The 21,344-nt window shown below is 40.7% G+C and overlaps 1 protein-coding gene across 4 annotated transcripts; it reads left to right on the top strand.

Annotated features, from left to right (window-relative positions):
• On the top strand, positions 5-21,336 carry LOC8069273 (proteasome-associated protein ECM29 homolog). Of its 4 annotated transcripts, none has more exons than XM_021461650.1 (35): positions 5-309; positions 782-949; positions 1,047-1,136; positions 1,269-1,405; positions 1,490-1,577; positions 1,682-1,764; positions 1,848-1,954; positions 2,474-2,626; positions 3,386-3,450; positions 3,591-3,678; positions 3,829-3,907; positions 3,993-4,101; positions 5,037-5,096; positions 6,090-6,208; positions 7,038-7,410; positions 7,496-7,680; positions 7,769-7,838; positions 9,568-9,718; positions 9,809-9,978; positions 10,069-10,410; positions 10,959-11,126; positions 11,213-11,506; positions 12,395-12,571; positions 12,710-12,973; positions 16,702-16,800; positions 16,903-17,087; positions 17,186-17,521; positions 17,649-17,802; positions 17,908-18,018; positions 18,140-18,307; positions 18,620-18,728; positions 19,246-19,404; positions 19,493-19,596; positions 19,683-19,742; positions 20,840-21,336. In XM_021461650.1, exons 1-35 carry the CDS (start codon positions 106-108, stop codon positions 21,041-21,043), a joined length of 5,433 nt encoding a protein of 1,810 aa, XP_021317325.1. In that variant the 5' UTR covers positions 5-105; the 3' UTR covers positions 21,044-21,336. The 4 variants fall into 4 exon arrangements, with proteins under 4 accessions (XP_021317325.1, XP_021317323.1, XP_021317324.1 ...); XM_021461648.1 differs by having other exon boundaries at positions 1,487-1,577; XM_021461649.1 differs by having other exon boundaries at positions 1,487-1,577; positions 3,386-3,454; positions 3,595-3,678.

Here is a 21,344-nt window from a genome sequence, read left to right as displayed (position 1 = left end):
ACCCGACTAGCATCGACTCAGCCGCCACCTCGCCAGTCCTCCCCTCACCTTCTTGCGCCGGAAGAAGGAAACGCCGGCGATTCCAACCCCAACCAGCGCGGGGAGATGGCGGAGCCATCGGCCTCCTCCGCGGCCGCCGCCCCCGCCGCTGCCGCGGAGCTGACGGACGCGGAGAGGATGGATGCCCTGGACCGGATGCTCACGCGGCTGGCCCTCGCCGACGACGCGCGCCTCGCGCCGGTGCTCGCACGCGTCCTCCCCTACGCCGTCACCTCGCTGGCCTCCCCTGCGCCTGCCGTACGCAAGCTCGTAAGCGCACTGCTGTTCTCCCTTCCTCCAGTTCCTACCTGATTCGAATTTCAGTGAGAGACATTCGTGCCGCTCGTCCTATTCCACTCAGTTGGATTAGTTGTATTGCTCATGGGGTGACATGTAAGAGAGAATTTTTAGGTTCGGGCGTGGCACAACTGCGGCGATTGCTTCTATTGTTTTTCTTCACGGAGAGAAATTGCTCGTATTAGTAGTGGCTGGCTCTTACAATTACGTGATTAGTAGTCTTAGCTGTTTATTTCGTACTTAGGACTAAAAAAAGTACTTGGCCGTGTTCTTCACTGTTTTTTTTAATATCTAACAAAGGCCCCCATGCGTTTATCAATTCAATCCAAACCCGTTCACGTGCTGCCCAGCTACTAGTAGTCACTAGTCAGTACTATATTTTTTGGTTTAAGTTTTGTATGGTCCTTTCTAAACGTTATGCGGTTTTATTTTTGGGTTTCTTTAGGTTATGGAAATTCTTAGTCACATTAACAAAAGGGTGAAGCACAGGCCTGAGATTCCATTGCCAATGCTGGAATTATGGAAGATCTATACTGAATCTACTTCCTCAACGATGGTCCGAAACTTTTGTATCGTATATATTGAGATGGCGTTTGAACGCCTGCCAACCGAGGTACTCTCTTTTCCTTTGCTAGTTTCTAGTTTTCTTTAGAGCTGCTGCTTCACCATTTCTGCAAAGTTGATTGTGTCAACTTACCATTCTTTAACAGGAGAAAGGAAACATCGCGCCTGATCTTTTAATCAATATATCAAATGTTCCAGCCCAGCATCAAGGGATCATCTTGAGACTTGTAACAAAGGTCACCTTTTTATTTAATGTCTTGTAAAGTGCTGTTTGTATCATCCTCTTTTTTTTTTCCCCTTTGTGTGTCTACATTCTGTAGCACTTGCATGTTTTTTCCTTACAAAAAATTGCATCTATTATTGGTCAGGCTATTGGCGAATGTAACACCCATAAGGTGGACGAGACTATTGCGTCAAAATATCGAGTAATAACTCAAACCAAGGATGGTCTAGTATTTGCTGAATTCTGTTTTCACACATTATTATATCAAGCACCACTTCAAGGGTACGTATTCCTTTCTAAATTAGGTAAAAGCATAGAACACAATTTGAGCGTCGGATATCTGACTGCTATTGATTTGTATAGTAGTGGATGCCCAGCAGGACTGTCAGTTGCCCAATCAGAACGTGTCACCGGAAAGCAACCCCTAAAAATCGACGTACTTGCATCAAGAAAGGTAATTCAAAATGTGTAATCATGTCTGCACAAGTGCACATACATATTTTAGTTGTTACTACCTGCACAATGCGCTTGGTCTTCTCATGGGTTCAATCTCTTCAGCTAGGAATCTTGAATGTCATTGAAGCTATGAACTTCGCACCTGAGATTGTGTACCCTCTTTATTTATCTGCTTCTTCAGATAGGTATTCTATTTTAGAATTTTGTCTAAAATATGTTGGAATTTTTACATGGACCAATAATCATGCTAACCACTATCTTAGTACAGCCAAGAGCCAGTTTCTAAGAAAGGAGAAGAGTTCTTAAAGCGCAAAACTTCAACAGTAAATTTAGAAGATCCGAACCTTATCAAGAGACTCTTCACACTGTTCAATGGTATGTACTTTGCATTTTCTTGGGTTTTGATCAATGCGGTTTAAATTTCAATTAGAGTACTGTCACTATGTTCGTCTCTTGCCATCTATGTGGTGTGTTATAATTTGAAACTTAGATGCGTTTCTATCAATTGGTGTTGTTTTAATTGTGGTTTCATTTCTTTTTACGTGTTGGTTTTATGGTCCATTGGAGAGAATGCATATGTGAGTTGATGATAACCTGTTCTCATGATTATGCAGCCCTTCTTGAACTCCCAAACCCACCTTTCACAAGTAACCATATAGATGCCTACATATGTCCACACAATTGGCTGCCCACTGACATGGTTGAATGCCAGCAGGCTGAACACATGCATAGTTGAATGCTGTGCACACTTGTGTGGGCACTTATTATTCTTCTTTGCCATTAAGAAACTGATAGTTCCATTGCATGTGACCCCTTTGTGTTTTTATCTGTCACTTTGTATCTAAATATTTTTTGGTAAGTCTTGCTCCATGATAATGTTTTCTTGTGAGACAGGTACTGTGGGTGCAGAAAATATAGCTGCAGAGCTGAAAGTTTCCCCAGCACATGCTTCGTTGCGTATGCGGCTTATGAGTGTTTTCTGCCGATCAGTTGCTGCAGCAAATGCATTTCCACACACACTTCAATGCATCTTCGGCTGCATCTACGGTATTCTGTTTTGTACCCCACCTTTTTTGAGTTTGCGATTAATTGGTCTGATCCCTTCTGATGCCTAATTGTTTACATTATAATAAGATCGGTCATTAGTAACTGTAGTTTTTCCATACTTTATATTTATATCATTAACGAGCTGCATGTCTATGTAGGCCACTGAAATGTTTTTCCAATGTTTTGTTGTTTTGAAAATTTCCTTTTCTTTTGGCGCCAATGTCTTTCTCAAAAGAAAAAAAAATCCACTAATTTATTGGAAGAATGTAACCTAGTAACCTTTGTCTTACTGAACATGTGTATTGAAGATGAAGCTGAGTTTTTTGGTTGATGTTTCACTGTGTTTTTGTTTTCTACCCTAGTCATATGGAATAAACTGCAACATCTCACAAACACTACTTTAATCAAGGATCATGGTCAACTGAGATTCACATTTTATTAATTCTGCTCAAGGATCATGCTTATCGTGGTTCCAGAAAGCATTTCTGTTGGCCTCGATAAGTTAGTGTTTGGTCTTTGTTTTTCTTACTGAGATTATGCACTGGCATTTCGAACTCATTTCTGTGAACCTATTATTACTAATAACTCTATCTCCCCATTCGTACATTTCGTTGTTGGTAGAACCATCCTTTTGCTGTTTCGATAAGATAATAACTTGTTAGAACCATCCTTATGCTGTTTCGATAAGGTAATGACTTAACTTCACCATTTTGGTATGTTACTAAATCCGTCTTATCTTTCATTGTGTTTCGCCTGTAGGAAGTGGAACTACTTCAAGGCTGAAGCAGTTAGGAATGGAGTTCACTGTCTGGGTTTTCAAACATGTATGTATGTGCACTTCACATAGAGTAGCTTAACTTCTAGAATTAGTGACTTATTCTGTTGCTTTTAATTTGGCCACCTATTGTAATTCTTTTGCTCTGTTTTTAAACTAATGTAATTTATGATGTATTTGTTAATTTAGGCAGTGGCTGACCAGCTAAAGTTAATCGGTCCAGTTATACTTAGTGGAATATTGCGCTCCCTTGATGGTTCTTCAACTGCAGAAACAGGTCTTTCAACTATTTACCAGCTTTATCTATTCAGATATAAATGTGGTTTATCTTTGATTTTATTTGGTTTGTTGAGATAATTGTTGATGGCCAAATTTTCAATACTGAAATGATTGAAACCATTGAGCATGTGTTGATTTTCTTGTCCAGATTCTACCGGTAGAGATACCAAAATATTTGCATACCAGGCTATTGGTTTGCTTGCCTCTCGCATGCCAAATTTATTCAGGCATGATATTTTCTTAAAACTTTCTTGGCTCTTGTTTCATTTATGTTATATTAAGGATGACATTTCTACCTCTATTATATTGCAGTGATAAAACTGACATGGCTATACGACTCTTTACTGCTTTGAGATTGGAGGATCAATCTCTTCGTTTGACAATTCAAGAGGCGGCTACTTCCCTTGCTACAGCATATAAGGTAACTCTTGAGAGCATGTTGCTTTCTACAAAGTGTGCTTCACAAAGATGATTTTGAATTGTAATTAATTGATCATTTATACAGTAATATAATATTTTTGGTTTAAATGGTTGATGCAAGTATGCAACTTGTAAATGCTAGATTATTGTAAATGGTTGATGCAAAGAAGTCCATATTAAAACCTTTTGGAGTCAAGGAGACATCAAAATATGTCTAGGCAGTTTCCATTTTTGAACTTCTGATCTACTCTCAGAGACCTTACCTAGTTACCTGAATAATTAATATGGTTACTTTGTTAATACTTAGGTCCTGTTTCGATGTTGTAGTTTTTAGAGACCAGGGATGTGCAAAACCACTGTTTTGCAAAAAGATGTCTAGAGTAGAGTTTCTATAACTCCAAAAGGCTACAGTTTTAGCAGTGTCATGTTTTTTCAAAACTTCAAGGTTGTATGCAAACACCTCAAAGTTTTCTGAAACTAATGTATTTCGTAAAACCGTGGTATATTTTTCATCTTAAACTCCAAAAATACTTTGCATCCAAACAGGGACTTAGGGTTCACAGTTACATATCAACCCAGTGGCATTTCATGTGTGTTGGCAACCCTTTATGCTATTGCTCGCAAGTAATAAGTGAGCTTCAATACATTAGAATGTAATTGATGCTTATTTAGCAGGATATTGTAGCGTTTCACACAAAAAAGATATTCTAGTGTGCACATAAGATAGAAACAACATAAAACACAGATTTTCTATCATCCAGAACAGAACCAATAGCAATTGGGTACTGTGTTTTCATTTTGCAACATTTTTGCATAGCTTTGTTCTATTTGTTGCATCATGACCTTACCATGATATCTATGCATCTCATTTTTATCTAGCTTTAATTAGAGAATTGTCAGTTAAGTTTATTCTCTTTTTTTTGACCTTGATATCAGCGTGCTTCAACGATAGTACTGAAGGATCTTGAGGTGCTTCTTCTGGAAAATTGTGAAGCGGTAAAGTTGTTCTTAACATCATAGGTTCTCAAACCACTATTGTGCTAATCCTTTGTTCTCAACATTTATGTATGGTTTCATCGTTGGTGATAGTTTTGAATGCAAATAAATTTTAGTTTGAGGGCCGCAAGTTCAAAACCTAAGTCCTTGCTTTAGGAACTTGAAGGAAGGCCCATGCTCCATTTGGTAAACTAAAGTGCAATTATTCAAAACAATCTGTAAAGCTCATTACCTAATGTATCAGATGAATATTGCAAAAATTCACCAAGTAATTTTAAAATAACCAATTAATTTTATCCAGGGTTATTGACCAGTTCATGTGAATAGAAAAGCACCTTCTCTTCACCAAATCAGTTTGATTTTCTGAATATGCTATTTCGATTTAGATTTATTCCAGCCACTAGTACTACTAAAGTATTATGCAAAAGAAGTTAAAAAGTTCAAACGGCCGGTCTCAGAACAAATTTCTGACCAAGTTTTTACTTGAAATAACCATGCCAAAATTTTAGTATTAGGAGAAGTTTAAGAGTTTAGTTTTTAGTCTGAGATATGCTCATAGCCACCTAGGCAAGAAGTCAGATTTTTTATCCTTCAACTATGGCTAAAATTCTCAGTGTAGATCTCATCTTTGGAGTCGAAACATAACTTTTTCCCACCCTTTTCTAAGATCACAAGTGCATTCATATCTCATGTACAGCCTTGAAAACTTATTGCTGATGGCTTACTTTGTCATACTCTCTATCTGCAGTAATTTTTATGGGGTGGCTATTTTTCTTGTGGTTTTCATCACTTGAAACTCCTATGGAGTAGACATGGGCTTCCAGCAACACCTGTTTTTATTATATGTAGACTAATTATATTCCCAAATTGCAATATCTTATCATCTCTAAGGGCCTAACCAAAGGATTTCTATGCTCTTATTTTAAATTTTGCATAATTGCTTGATCTTACATTTTTGTTATATAGTTTTTTGATTTTTTTTCCTCAATAAAGGAGCAAAGTGAGGTTCGCTTTTCTGCTATAAGATGGGCAACAACATTATACGATACGCGGCACTGTTCAAGCCGGTACATTTGCATGATTGGGGCTTCAGATGTTAAACTGGACATAAGGTTGGTTACAATAGATATTGGATATACATTATTTTGGCACAATGCTTTGATGTTGTGGTTCCTTTTCTGTCTATTATAGTAGCGCGGTCACAGGTAGCTCCATATACTTTATAGTACACATCACTTGGGAAATATATATATTTTTAGAAGTTTCCAAACATCAAATGTCCCAACATTGTTGATGCTTTTAGTAGTCGTTATAACTTTTTTCTAGCTACTTATCCATGTAATTAACCATAAGGTTCACTCATTTTGTAAAAGTTGCCCTATTGCTATGCATGCTTAACTTATATCCTGCAGAGTGCAGGTCATATTGGCATTCTTCTCTTTTCCTACAGTATACATGCGATTAGTTTTTTTTTGGGGGTGGGGGGGTGGGGGGTGGGGGTGGGAATTGGAAGTTGAATATAAAGACTTCATTGTCATTTGTATGAGGTGATGCTGTATATTATCATAGACTTGTAGACTTGTATTTATACTTGTTACTTATCAGTCAGTAAAACCATTAGATTGAACTCAGATTGTGAAATCTGCTAGATCAATAACTGTTCACCTGACTCAATCCCATAAACCCTTTTTTCTACACTCGATAAATGTTTCTCATGTCGATGGATGAAAGTAGCAACGTCCTTCAGTTCTGACATTTTCAAATGACTTGAGAATAATTGGTGATCTTGCTTTGGCATTGAGTACAATACATTTTCGCGAACAAGAAATTCTTGATTATGATGCTGATACTTCAGCAGATTTTATCAATGTGCATGCCTTTTTTGACTTGTACATGTTTAGCCATCTATGTATCTCTCTCTTATTAGTTCTGTTGTCACAGGGAAATGGCTCTAGCTGGTCTAGATCTTATGAATGATGGGAGGCAATCATCTGCAGGGTCTGGTGATTTCAGCTATCCTGATGTAAAGGAGATGATAAATTATATCTGCTGTCAGCGACCTCAGTTGCTGCATTCTGATGAGCAGAGAAACGGAAAATTACTTTTCCCTTCAAAAACATTTGTTTCAATGATCAAGTTTCTGATGAAGTGCTTTGAGTCTAGTGATAGCTCAAATCTTTTGCAAGATCCATCTGATTCTGCTGTAGCAAAAATGTGTGTCATCTTAGAACATGCCATGTCATATGAAGGGTCTAGCGAACTGCATGCGCTGGCCTTGAAGTCATTGGTTGACCTTTCTTCTCGTGAGCCGAAGGTTTCCATTTGGTGCAGTTTATTAAAATAAATTTCATGTTTTTCTTTTCCTCAGACTTTTTTAAACTTGCACTTTATATTTGCAGTTGGTGTCATTGCGGTATGCAGAACGCATAAATTGGCTAAGAACTCTTTTGGGTCATGTTGATTCTGATGCTCGTGAAGCTGCGTCACGCCTGCTTGGTATTGCTTCTTCAGCTCTTTCAACCTCTTCTGCACTAAGTCTTCTGTCTGAGCTCACTTCAACACTGAGTCAAAATCGTCCATCAAGGTATGAAAATGAAAACTTTAAGACTGACATGTCCTTTGTGTTGCCACACAACTTCTGATTCATGTGACTATTTGATGAATTTGGCCAGATTTGAAAATTACCATGGAGTTCTGTGTGCGATCGGGTACCTAACAGCTGGTGCTTTGAAGCAGTCTTATGTACGCTCATTTTATTCATCTCCTAACTTTGTAGCTTGTTTACTGATTTCATTCTCTGATGTTTCTTTATCTGAAATTTGGCATGGTCTCTTAGATTGCTCTGCCTTGAAACTGCATCTTGAATATACTTATCATATTTGCTAGAGTGACTTGATAGAATTATGGTCCATGAGAACCTGTATGTTCCTCTGGTATTGGTAGTTGGAGAGAGAAATCGAGTAACATGTGGCAGAATGTATGTTTATCTAATATGGGGAAGGAAGAGAGTAACACTTTCTTATTACAGGTCAAAATACTTTATATTGGGAGATTAAAAGGAAGTGCGAAGAACATATTTCTTATTTATTTGTGTCACATCAATATTTGATTATTTTCTCAAAACAATAGAAGCACAGAACATTGCTAGATTTCTATTCTAAAAAAAATATCTCATATTCTTCATCTACACTATGTTGATGTTGAGCATCAGTGCTTGGTTGTGCAAGTCAATAGATAGCTTTGCTAAACATTACTCCCTCCTTTCCAAATTATAAGACATTTTGGCTTTTCTAGATTCTAGTTACATTGTTTTTTATATGTATCTAGACATAGTGTATAGCAAAGCTACACATTTAGGAAAGTCAAAATGTCTTATAATTTGGAATGGAGGGAGTATAGCACTCCTAGAAAGGGTTGTTGGAATGCCGCTGGTCTGCACAGGTGAGCACACACACACACACACACACTTTGGGCTGGTGGTAAAAGAAGTTGAGCACAGCACACTCGCGCACAGCAAGTGCAGCAACTGAACTGAACTAGAACTGCTGCTGCACTACACTTTGATAGAAATGGAGGAGGCTGTTTGTGGCTGCTGTAAGCTGCAGCTTGCTGGTGCTTCCTACCTCTTATTTATAGCTGAAAGTGATTACATACAACAGCCCTAGTGGCTTTTTTTTACAAACTAGGAAAAAAGACTTTGACTTGTAGTCAAGTCTACTGTCCTACTTGGCTGCTAAGCCTTGCTAGGAACTTGCAAGGAAATTGCTCAGCAGTTACAAGGAAATTTATCTTTGGCCTTGTTTAGTTCCCAAAAAGTAGTCAAATTTTTTCAAGATTCCCCGTCACATCGAATCTTGCGGCAAATGCATGGAGCATTAAACGAAAGTGCTACAGTATCCCAAAACAAAATTTTTTGGGAACTAAACAAGGCCTTAGTAGCAAGGAAACTTGGTCTGCACTTTCTTGCAGTCTTTTCTGCACAGCAGCAGATTATCTTACGAGGGTGGCCTATTAGTGTTGGAAGCAAGGGCTATAACTGCACAACTGTAGAAGAAATATCTGTACCATTACCCCATAAGTAACTAGCCCCTAGCGTCAGTGAGCCAAAACCATAACTTTTTTTCTTGAACATGCAGGAGAGCTGCATATCAATATTAAGAAGAGAGAAGGGGTTTGAACTTTGGAGAAATCTTAACACACACCCACTCACTCCTAGGCTTATGAAAACAGATGTGCTAGTGCTAGATTGGAGCCAAAACTATAACTGGATCTGTCTGATAGATGTCTAATTTTTATGTTTTGGATACTTGTGCCCACTTCACAAGTTTGACTTTCTATGATGCAATTAATTTGGCTGCCATCATGTGGCTTAGAAACTTTCTTCTTAAAACATTATTTTTATGAATGCAACTGATTTGTATGTTTTTCAATTGAAGTTTTTTAATTTCTTGTATTTGGAGTGCATATGCAGATTTCTGAGGATATGGTAAAAAATGTAGTTGATATTCTTGTAAAAGTAGTTATCTCTGAAGGTTCGACATTAGCATCTGTTGCAATGGAATCTCTTGGTCACATTGGTCTGCGTTGTGCATTGCCTTCCATCAACCAAAACTCTTCTACAGGTTAAACTTGTTAATCAAACCTATACTGCTTATGAGTTGCGCTATTCACCATCTATGATGCTATTTATTTTAATTATTTTTTGCCTTCAGGTACACTATTAAGCGTTCTCCGTGAGAGGCTGACCAAGCTTCTTTCTGAAAATGATACTAAAGCTCAACAGAAAATTCTTGTATCATTGGGGCACATATCTTGGAATGAGATGTCCTTTCCTCACCTGAATGATGCATTAGACTTGATTTTTAGTCTTTCACGTTCTAAGGTAGTGGCACAAAAATCCAAACTTTGCAGCTAAAATATTACCACTATTCTTTGGAATAAATAATAACATTCTTAAATTATGCTTGTTCAGGTGGAAGATGTACTTTTTGCTGCGGGGGAGGCTTTATCTTTCATATGGGGAGAAGTTCCTGTGACAGCAGATGTGATACTGGAGACGAACTTTGTTTCCCTTTCCCAGGCCACAAACTATCTTACCGGTGATGCATCTCTAGTCTCGAGTAACTCCTATGAAAAAAGTGGTTGTGAAGAAGCACACTCAGTTGCACGAGAAGAAATTATTAAAAAGTTGTTCGAAACACTAATTTATAGCAGTAGAAAAGAAGAACGCTGTGCAGGTACTGTCTGGTTGGTCTCACTGACGATGTACTGTGGCCGACATAAAAAAATCCTAGAACTACTTCCGCAAATCCAGGTTTGTCAACCAAGAATAAGATACCTAGATTATTAAGGTGACCTTTGTACATTTTAAACTTTTCTCTAAACTGCCTCAGTGCATTAGAATCTGTAATCATTATAAGGTGATGTCCATATGGTATTTTAGTGCCAGTAATCTACAGGGATTTGGGCATGGAAGCTAACTTTGAGTAGAAGTACATTAGATATTTAGATGTGTACCCCACTTAAAAACTGAACTAGCTTTTGATTTATTTTAGGAATTCTTACTAGGGTTTATGTGCCAATCTATGACTGTATTTCAAAATTGCGCTTTCGTGTGGTGCCAAAAAATAGACATAGGGTCTCTCACCTTTTGATTGAAGTGAGCTGAACTGCTTATGCATATACTGTTGAAATATACTTCTTTTCTTCAGCTAGCACAGTTGTTGCTTGGAGGATATAGGTCACCTTTAGTTTTAGTTTAGTCTAATATTTGATTGCTTTATTTGTTCAGATAGTCATTTAATGTTCCCACCATAGTTCTTCCTTCTTTATTGACAAATGTAAATTTCATTTCTTTTGCAGGAAGCCCTTTCACATCTTCTTGGTGATCCAAATGAGCTTACGCAAGATTTGGCATCTCAAGGCATGAGTATTGTGTATGAGCTTGGTGATGCATCTATGAAAGAGGAGCTGGTTCATGCTCTGGTGAACACACTGACTGGCGCTGCAAGAAAGAAAAAAGCCATTAAGGTTCATAATTTTCTCAATTATATATTTTTTTCCTTAGATGATAATGCTTCACCAAAAGGTAATTATGTTTTATGCACTTGCATTAGTTGATGGAGGATTCTGAGGTCTTTCAAGAAGGCACAATTGGCAATAATCCTACTGGAGGGAAACTTAGCACGTACAAGGAGCTGTGCAGTCTTGCCAATGAAATGGGGCAACCTGACCTGATATACAAGTTCATGGATCTAGCTAATTATCAGGCTGCTCTCAATTCTAAAAGGGGTGCTGCTTTTGGATTTTCCAAGATAGCCAAACAAGCTGGCGAGGCACTTCAACCTTATCTGCATACCTTAATTCCTAGGCTTGTCCGTTACCAACACGACCCTGATAAAAACATCCAGGTATCTAAGTTTGCACACTCATCACCATATGTGCCATTTTCTATGTTTCCTTTTTATTGGACTGAAATTAAACTATTTGGTTGATGAATGTACTCTTGTAAAAGTACTTATAACCATGTAATATAGTTAGTATGGTGTTGCCATTCTTTTCATATGAGAAAGTAAGAAGCTGATGTGCTAAGCAAGTAATGCATCAAATAACTCGACTAGTTAAGCATAACTTGACATTGATTTCCTTAATTTAGTACATTTAAGTTATGCATGTTTATATGCTGGTTTATTAAGGCACTATGATGACTTTGAGCATTATAAGTAAACACTCATTATAACTAAACACTCTGTTTCCACATTGTGTTAGTTATGCTATACTGTTGTATACTTTCTGTCCTGTAATCAGATTGCAGATAAGATTTCCTCATGTTTTTCTTGTTGTTGAGAAAATTTATATTAAATTTATTTAAACATTGCACGAGTATTGCATTATAACTCATTGAGATTTAGCTTTATACCACAGTAATAGTTTTCTAGTAGTCAATGCACTCCCATGCACAATCATAGTTCCAGAAATCATTATTTTCAAGCATCCTTTACTGTGAGTAGCAAGGTTTTGGTATAATAAACATCCATGCAACTAGTGCTTGAAATTAAGTAAAACGTGGCCTTGGAACTCGGATCAGAAAAATAGACCAAACATATCTACTGATGAGTAACTGATATACATGTCAGCAGTCCTCTTATCCTTAAGAGGGTCCCTCTCAGCAATCAGTTATTGCACTGTTTTCTGATTGTCATTGATATACAGCAATAGGTTATCTTATTGCGTTCATATTTCTTAATAAGCTCATAGAGCCTTTCCTCGGAGCTAATAATTCCAGCTGCACCCTTTAGGATTCAATGGCACACATCTGGAAGTTAATTGTTTCAGATCCGAAAAAAGCAATAGATGAACATTATGATGCCATAGTAGAGGATCTATTGGTTCAATCTGGATCGAGGCTTTGGCGCTCACGAGAAGCATCCTGTCTTGCACTTGCAGACATCATCCAAGGTCGAAGATATAGTCAGGTAACATTCATGGTGTTATGGAAATTCTGAATAGCTCAATATTTCATTTGACATGAGCTATATTAAAGTGTTTGTATGAATCTGACTTTGGATTTCTTTTCAGAACAATTACAACTCACCTTTTTATTTGTTCTTTAGGTTTGTAAACATTTGAGAAAAATATGGACAACCACCTTCCGTGCAATGGATGACATAAAGGAAACTGTGCGAACTGCTGGTGACAGTTTGTGCCGAGCTGTAAGCTCATTGACAATTAGGCTCTGTGATATATCACTAACTTCTACTTCTGATGCAAACGAAACAATGAGCATTGTGCTGCCATACTTGCTTTCTGAGGGCATACTCAGTAAAGTTCCAAGTGTTCAAAAAGCTGCTATTAGTTTGGTCATGAAGCTTGCTAAGGTATATTGATGGTAAACTTTAACAAGTTTAGTTGCAATATCTGCCATAATGAGTTATATTGAAACCATGTGATATTTCACCAAATTCGATGAATTTTTTCTCTGACAATTGTGTTTCAACTCTAACATACTGACCATTGAGTGAACAATAGATCATAGAACTTTATCTCTATTATATCCTAATCAAACATTGAAGTTCCTCAAGGTGGTACCAAAGAGAAACTTTCTATTACATCTACTTTCTAAGCAATTTCATATGTTATTCCACTTGAACTTATATAAATTGCAATTTCTCCAGTTCCTTGTTTGGATGCCAATAGCCTAATGCAGCATTAGCCTTGTTATACTAACATTATTTGAAAACACAGACAGGATTGTCATTTTTATGTGGTTGGAACTGTTAGAGTATGAGTGTATTAGGCCCATGAGGCCCATGTATGTCATACTATATTGCTACCCTTCTAGGGTTAGCCCAATAATCCAATTAGACACTCTATCACACTCTATCATGGTATCAGACAGCTAGGTTCCTCTCCCTCCTCCCCAGCCGCCGGCCGCGCGCCGTCGCCGCCACCGCCCTTGGAGCCATGGTCGGCCGTCCTCCCCCTCCTCCCTCTCCCACCTACTTCCACTCCTTCCCCCCTCTCCCTGCCTACACGTGGGCGTAGGCCGCTGCTGCCCCGCCCCCCCCCCCCTGCGCCGCTACTGCTCCTTCCTCGGCGGCGGGTGCGGTGACCGCGGCCCCCAGCGGGCGCTGGCGGCCTCCCAACAGTGGGTGCGGGCGCTCTTCCCGCAGCGGGCGCTGGCGGTCTTCCAATAGCCAGCGCCGGCGGTCCCGCTGTCGCCCTAGGAGTGGCCGCTGTTGCTCTCTCCCTCGCGGCGGGTGCTCCAGGCGCCCCAGTCGTAGGCGCTCCTCCTCTAGGCGCCGCTGCCCTGGCCGAGGGCGCTGGGGCCCCAGCCGCGGACGCAGGCCCCCCAGGTGCGGGAGCAGACGGCCTGGACGTCGATCCCGGGGCGGCCGCCGTCGCTGCTGTCATCTCTGCCGGCCTGGGAATGTCGCTGGGCTCGGGTGGACTGGGCATGCCGATGGGCGCGGGTGCTTTTCCCTTCCCCGCCCCGCCACCTCTGCCAACTACTTCCAACCTCCACGCCACGGGGGCCGACTCACTCGCCGCTGCACGAGCTGCTGCTGCAGAAGGCCAGGCACGTGTGGGTGCGGCCGCCCTCGCTTGGGAGCGCGAGCGTAATGCGGCTGATGCACTGGCCTGCCAGATCGCCGAGGCGGAGCAGCTCCTCATCCTCCCTGCCTCACACGACGCCAGGGCCACCTCTTCCGGCTCGACGGGTCACCGCGGTCATCTGGCACGATCCGGCCGACCCGCTCGTGACGCAGCTCCACTACCAGGCCGGGGGTGTCTAGAACATCTAGCTCCTCATCCCGGTCCTCCTCGAGCCAAAGACGCCCTCCTACGCACGCTGGCGTGACCTGGTCCTCCTCACCCTCTGCCGCTACGCCGTCGACAACCACGTCCTCGTCGACGCCTCATTGACGGTTCAGACCCCTCGTGGCTGCGCCTTAACAGCGTCGTGCTCTCCTGGATACTCAGGACAATCTCCCTGGACCTCCACGACCTCGTCCGCAACTCTCCCGACGCTCGCCGAGCCTGCCGCGTCTCGATGCGAGCTTCCGCACCTTTGTCCAAGGTGACCTCTCTGTTGGCGATTTCTGCCGCTAGATGAAGGGCATGGCGGACTCCCTTGGCGACCTTGGCTGGCCCGTGGAGGACCGCATCCTGGTCCTCAACGTCCTCCGCGGGCTCATTGACCGCTATGCCCACCTCCAGACGTGGATCACCAGGCAGCGGCCCTTTCCCACCTTCCTGCAGGTCCTTGACGACCTTGTCCAGCACGGGGCCCCTTTACACCCTTCGATTTTCGGCATCCGCTTCGTCTTCTTCGCCGTATGTTTTGCCAGCTGCTTTCGCCGCCACTCCTTCCTGCACCACTTGGCACCGTCGCCTTGGCCATCTTGGTCGTGATGCTCTGATGCAGCTTAGTCGTAGTTCTACCATTCATTGTACCCGGGCTAACGATGAGCACTTGTGTCATGCGTGCCAACTGGGCCGTCATGTTCGTCTTCCTTTCTCGTCCCGACATGGTCTGCCGGCTCAACAAGTCTCTCTACGACCTCAAGTAGGCCCCTCGGGCGTGGCACTCTCGACTTGCTGCGTTCTTGTTGACACTGGGATTTGTGGAGGCAAAGTCAGATACGTCTTTGTTTATCTATCACCATGGAGCTGAGACTGCCTACCTGCTGCTCTATGTTGATGATATTGTCCTCACAGCCTCCAGTTCATCACTACTCCACCGCATCATCAGCTCTCTTCAGCAGGAGTTTCCTGTGAAGGATCTTGGTGTGCTCCACCACTTCCTTGGGGTCACCGTTGAGCCTCCTCCCCCCGGCCTACTTTTTCACCAGCGGCAGTACACTCTTGATATCCTGGAGCGAGCTGGGATGACTCATTGCAAGCCCTGCTCTACTCCGGTTGACACACAGGGCAAGCTGTCAGAGGCATAGGGTCCACCAGTGGCCGACCAAACTGCTTACTGGAGTCTTGCCGGTGCACTTCACTACCTCACCTTCACCAGGCCGGACATCTCCTATGTAGTACAACAGATCTGTCTTCACATGCATGATCCCCGAGAGCCCCACCTCACTGCTCTCAAGCGCTTCCTCCGCGGCACTGTCGACTGCGGCCTGCTCCTTCACCGGTCTCCCTCCACCGAGCTCGTTGTCTACACTGACGCAGACTGGGCCGGGTGTCCGGACACTCGGCGCTCCACCTCCGGCTACGCTGTCTTTCTAGGGGGCAACCTGGTGTCTTGGTCGTCCAAGCGCCAGCCGGTGGTCTCCCGCTCCAGTGCCGAGGCGGAGTACCGTGTTGTCGCTAACGGCGGGGCTGAGGCCTCCTGGCTCAGGCAACTCCTCGTCGAGCTCCACAACCCTCTCTCTCCCGGAGCACGCTGGTCTACTGTGACAACGTCAGTGCGGTGTACCTCTCCACCAACCCTATTCAGCACCAGCAGACCAAGCATGTGGAGATAGATCTACACTTTGTCCGAGATCGGGTTGCCACTGGCGATGTTCGGGTCCTCCATGTCCCGACACCTCCCAGTTTGCTGACATCTTCACCAAGGGCCTCCCGTCCTCGACCTTCGCCGAGTTTTGCTCCAGCCTCAACATCACCAGTGGCTAGTTCCGCCTGTGGGGGGCTTGTGTGTGTACTTCTTTTCGTTTCATGTCCAGTCTATGACTCCAGTCTGTAACTCCGCTGCGCCGGTAATTTAGACTGGGGGGGGGGGGGTTAGAGTATGAGTGTATTAGGCCCATGTATGCCATACTATATTGCTACCCTTCTGGGGTTAGCCCAATAATCCAATTAGACACTATCACACTCTATCAGGAACTTGGCCAAATGCCTCAAGAGTATTCTACCTTCTTTCTTAAAGTAAAGGACCAGAGCCCTAGAATTTGTTAAGTAATGTTACGAAAGGAAATGAATCAAAAGGAAATAAACATGAAAGGTTCTTGTCACTACGGGCAAAATAAAGTTACTGCTTTGCCTATGCACAGACTACAGCTTCTAGTTCCTCTGCTTATGTAGATGCCATTACCAAAATAATTAACTAAAGAGATGTCTTAAGCTCATGGCTTCCTGATGTCTTCAGGGTGCTGGTCCTGCCCTTCGTCCTCATCTGCCGGAACTTGTTAGTTGTATGCTTGAATGTTTGTCAAGTCTGGAGGATCAAAGGTTGAATTATGTTGAGGTATGCTAATTTTTCCCACTTCTATAAGACTGATGGTGATGATGTTGCACGTGTATATCTGACAAATGCAATATTTTACTCACTCCTGCCTTTGGATCAAAGATGCATGCAGGAAATGTTGGCATCAAAACTGATAAGCTTGAAAGCTTGCGTATAGCTGTGGCTAAAGATTCTCCAATGTGGGAAACTCTTGATATCTGTATAAAAATTGTTGATAAGAATTCACTTGATCTATTGGTTCCTCGCCTGGCTCAAATGGTTAGATCAGCTGTTGGCTTAAATACAAGGTTAGGATTGCCTGTACAATCTTATTCATTATATCCTCAAATGCTTCATTTCTCACTACTTCAATCATGTGGCATTGTTCATTTCTGTTTGATTCCAGGGTTGGTGTTGCTAGCTTCATAACCTTCTTGGTTCAGAAGGTCATGGTTGACATCAAACCATTCACAACAATATTGCTGAAGTTATTGTATAGTGCTGTTCTGGAGGAAAGGAGTTCTGCCGCTAAAAAGGCTTTTGCGTCCTCTTGTGCAACTGTTTTGAAATACGCTAGTCCTCCCCAGGCTCAGAAGCTTATTGAAGATACTACCTCTCTGCATTCAGGTGGGAAAAACGATCAGTTATCTGGTGCAATTCTTATTAAAGCCTACTTGAGCAATGCAGCTGATATTCTTGGTGGATATAATGCGGTGGTTATCCCTGTAATTTTTGTGTCGAGGTATGTGAAGAACACATTTATCTACCTTGCATTTTCTTGACTCCTAGTATTTCAAATATTCATAATGCCTTCAGTTTAGTTGAAATACAGAAACCTTTCCATGTGTATAAACAAAACTTTGTTTCAGGTTTGATGATGATAAAGACACCAGTGCTTTATATGAAGAACTTTGGGAGGATATTCCTACTAGTGAAAGAGTAACCCTAACACTATATTTACCAGAAATTGTATCTCTTTTATGTGATGGCATGTCATTGTCATCATGGGCTGGTAAAAGAAAGGTACAGTCCTATTTCATAATTTGCTTGTCCATATGCATATCAGATAATAATAGTTAGAAGTCCTGTACCTTGTAATATACTTACTGTACAGCCTCCTCCTTCCAGTCAGCCAAGGCTATGAAGAAGCTATGTGATATTCTCGGAGAACCCCTATCAGCACACTACCAGAATATTCTCAAATCACTTTTGAAAGAATTGCCAGGTCGATTCTGGGAGGTAATTCACACTATTTCATGGAATGATAAGTGGATTATCTGCTTATACATTGTTTTGGAAATTTATCCTTGTCTTGGTTATTGGTACATAATTAATTTTGTTCCCTTACATTTTTCAACAGGGAAAAGATGCTATTCTGGACGCATTGGCTTCATTGTGTTCTTCCTGCCATGTTGCTATAACTGCAGACGACTCCAGCTTGCCAAGTGTTATACTAAATGCTGTGTGTGCTGCATGCAGTAGGAAATCAAAATTGTACCGTGAAGCAGCTTTCTTGTGTCTACACAAAGTATTTTTCTTCAATTCTTATTTACTTTTCAGAACCCATTTTCACTAGCAGATGCTGTAGTGTTATTTTTTGTTGGCCAGCATTTTCTATAGTGGACCAAAATTTTCTTTAATAAAACAAATTTTAACTGTTGCAGAAATGTATCTTTTAGCATCATGCTAAAGATTTACTAGATTTTTCTTGAGGGTGTTAACTTATTTTTCCATTTTCTGACTGCAAGGTTTGCAATGATATATAGCCTTTTAGATACTATTTCAAATTTTTAGAATTGGTGCCATTTACCTAGGGTTGTTCTTTTTTGTCATTTTTTAGGTGATTGCGGCATTCAGAGATCCAGGATTTTTCAATAGTGTGTTTCCAATGTTGTACGAGGTTTCTAGCCAATCTGTCATTTCGAAGACAAAAAACTCTGCTGGTGCAGGTAAGTCATTATTTTGAATATTTCATTCAGTTAATGACCATTCTTAACAAAACCTTTTGTAATTGAATACAAGAATATCTGATGCTCCCTTTTATATGTATAGCTATTTTGTAGGATAACATATTTTTTTAGTTCTGAGGACCTTTTCAAGAATAGCTTGAAGCTTGACTGAGGCACTTCCAGAATAATACATTGACACCCTTCGCGTAGCAAAATTTCATTTACAGAGAGGCTTAGGATATAATTTTCAAATTTTGCTCTAGTATGGAATATGATCATTTTAATTTGCCGAATTTGTTATCACTTATTGAATTGTCTTTCTGAATCAATAAGTGAAGCCTCAACTAATCCTGACTTGATCTTACTGCTAATAAATTGAACTGAAATACAACCATTATAAAATTCCTGGTTAAATGCATGATATATTAGGCATGCAACCATCTTATATAATCTATCTCTATTGTATCTCCAAATACTTCACTCGTTTAAAATTTATGCATGGGTTCTTTTTCTGCAGAACTAGATGAAAGTGAAGGTGCTTCTATTTCTCTGGATAAAGTGCTCAATTGTGCAACATCATGCATCAGTGTCGCTTTTCCACAGGATATTATCAACCAAAAGAAGAACGTTTTAGAATTAATATTGAATTCTCTCTCACCTGAGGAGAGTTGGCAAGGTATGATATATGTGATCATCTTTTGGATACTTCTGTCCCATGGTTGCAAATCATCATAGTAGCACTTATATTATTTTTTCATGAACAGTTAAACTATCATCCTTCTTGTGTATCAAAGAGTTGTGCCTGAAATTTCATAGTTCTGGTGATAGTAACACATGGCCTCAAGACACAGCTTGCTTGGTTCAGGAGGTATATCCTGTAGTTTGTTTGTCTCGCTTCAGGTTGCTGTTGGTTTTCATTGCTTCTGACATATCTTTTCTGTTTAATTTTTTCAGTTATTTCATTTGGTATCACCAAAATTAGTAGACTCCATAAGATTAGTAAAGATTGCTCAGGTAATTTTCTATATGTCTAGTCCTCCCTAGCTGATGTTGAAATATATTTGCCTATTTTTTGTTGCCATCTCATAACACCTTTACCTGTAGATAATGTGTTAATTTAAAATATGTGCCTATAACATGTTTTTTTTATGGAATAAAGCATCACTTGCAGTTTAAAGCATGGTTTAATAGCATTGCCCCTTGATTTAGCAGTGTGTATACTTTTCTATGATTCCATTAATGCTGATAAGAAAAGTTGCAGTGCCTTTTTCACTCATCGAAGTTGCTTTGGCATTTTGGCAATGTTTTCTGTCAAATTTACTTGTCATTCATCAAACAAGTAACTTCAAACCAATTATTGGAAAACTGCATAAGTGTTTTATGTAAGGAGCAAGATTATGTTTTCAGATAAATCATTCAGGTGACCATTAGGGTCCCCTCTATTTCTTTAAGATTCAAATATGCATTTGTCTCATTGTTCTTTTAACCTGCTCAGTTCTTAACTAAATGCCCCTGGCATATAATAAATCATGGAGGCTGGCAGATCTTAATTTCCTGACATGTAATAAATCATGGATGCTAAGTTAGTCAGGTTTTCCTGTTGGCTGGTCAGATGTCATGGCTGCTACCAGTGAAATTACTGGAATAAGTGCTAGCCAACAGAACCCTAGTGTTTCACAATACTTACATCATTCATTCTCATACTGTTATACTACCTCCTTCCTCGAAAGAATGCAATTCTGGAACGTCATATTTTAGTTTATCAATTTGACCAATTATAGATAAAAAAAGTATAAATATTTATAATATCAAATAAATGCCATTAGATTAATTATGAAATGTATTTTCATAATAAATTAATTTGGAGCCATAAATATGATTACTGTTTACTAGAAACTTGGTCAAATGTGAAACATTTTAACTGGCACGCAACGCATAGTTCCATCCTTTTAGGGACAGAGGTAATACATGATAACACGAATGGTGCAAAGGTTGTCTGGAATTGCCATAAGTAGTCCACAATATGAGGACCCATGGCTGTTTCTTAAACCAGTGGTTTTAGCAGACCAAACCTTATTCGTCATGAGTCATGACTTATAACCTATTTGCAGGTTCACATTGCTGCATCGGAGTGCCTTCTTGATTTGAGCAAACTGTACAGAGACTTCCCATTGTTGGAAAGAACAGAGGCCAAGTTCGAGGATGAACTTACAGAGCTCTGCGAGTCTGAAAAAAGTGAGCAAGCAAAGGCGATTCTGAAGGAATGCCTAGCCATTCTTAAAACTCTTCCTGGAGTAACCATGACGACGGATTAAAAACCAGCACAGGGAACATGTAAAGTTCACGTGGTGATTGTAAATTTCATTCCGATATACGCATATAGTACAGAAATATGGCAAAGTTCTCCCTCCATTTTATGTCAGAGGGCAGGGCAAGAAAAGTTACATGCTTCGATTAGTTTGCTCATTTGTTGCCTAGATCCTTAACCGTGATATTCCGATACATGTGCGTGTAAGAAACAAGAGATTGTCAGGCAGCAAGAAACTGTTGCTGCAGCATTTTGCAGTTGTGCCGCCCATCCAATATAGAATATCGGTAAGCTACCAAAGATCGAAT

The sequence above is a fragment of the Sorghum bicolor genome, chromosome 5 (assembly GCF_000003195.3).
Source record: "Sorghum bicolor cultivar BTx623 chromosome 5, Sorghum_bicolor_NCBIv3, whole genome shotgun sequence".
In the NCBI taxonomy this organism is placed as follows: Eukaryota; Viridiplantae; Streptophyta; class Magnoliopsida; order Poales; family Poaceae; genus Sorghum; species Sorghum bicolor.
This window is presented reverse-complemented; position numbering and strand designations above follow the sequence as displayed.

Bases quoted from the DNA above. Each gene is read 5' to 3' on its own strand.
- LOC8069273 (XM_021461648.1), top strand. From the start codon at position 106: ATGGCGGAGCCATCGGCCTCCTCCGCGGCCGCCGCCCCCGCCGCTGCC. The intron at 1,137-1,268 runs GTCACCTTTTTA...ATTATTGGTCAG, and splicing joins TCTTGAGACTTGTAACAAAG to GCTATTGGCGAATGTAACAC. The intron at 19,405-19,492 runs GTATGATATATG...TTTCATGAACAG, and splicing joins ACCTGAGGAGAGTTGGCAAG to TTAAACTATCATCCTTCTTG.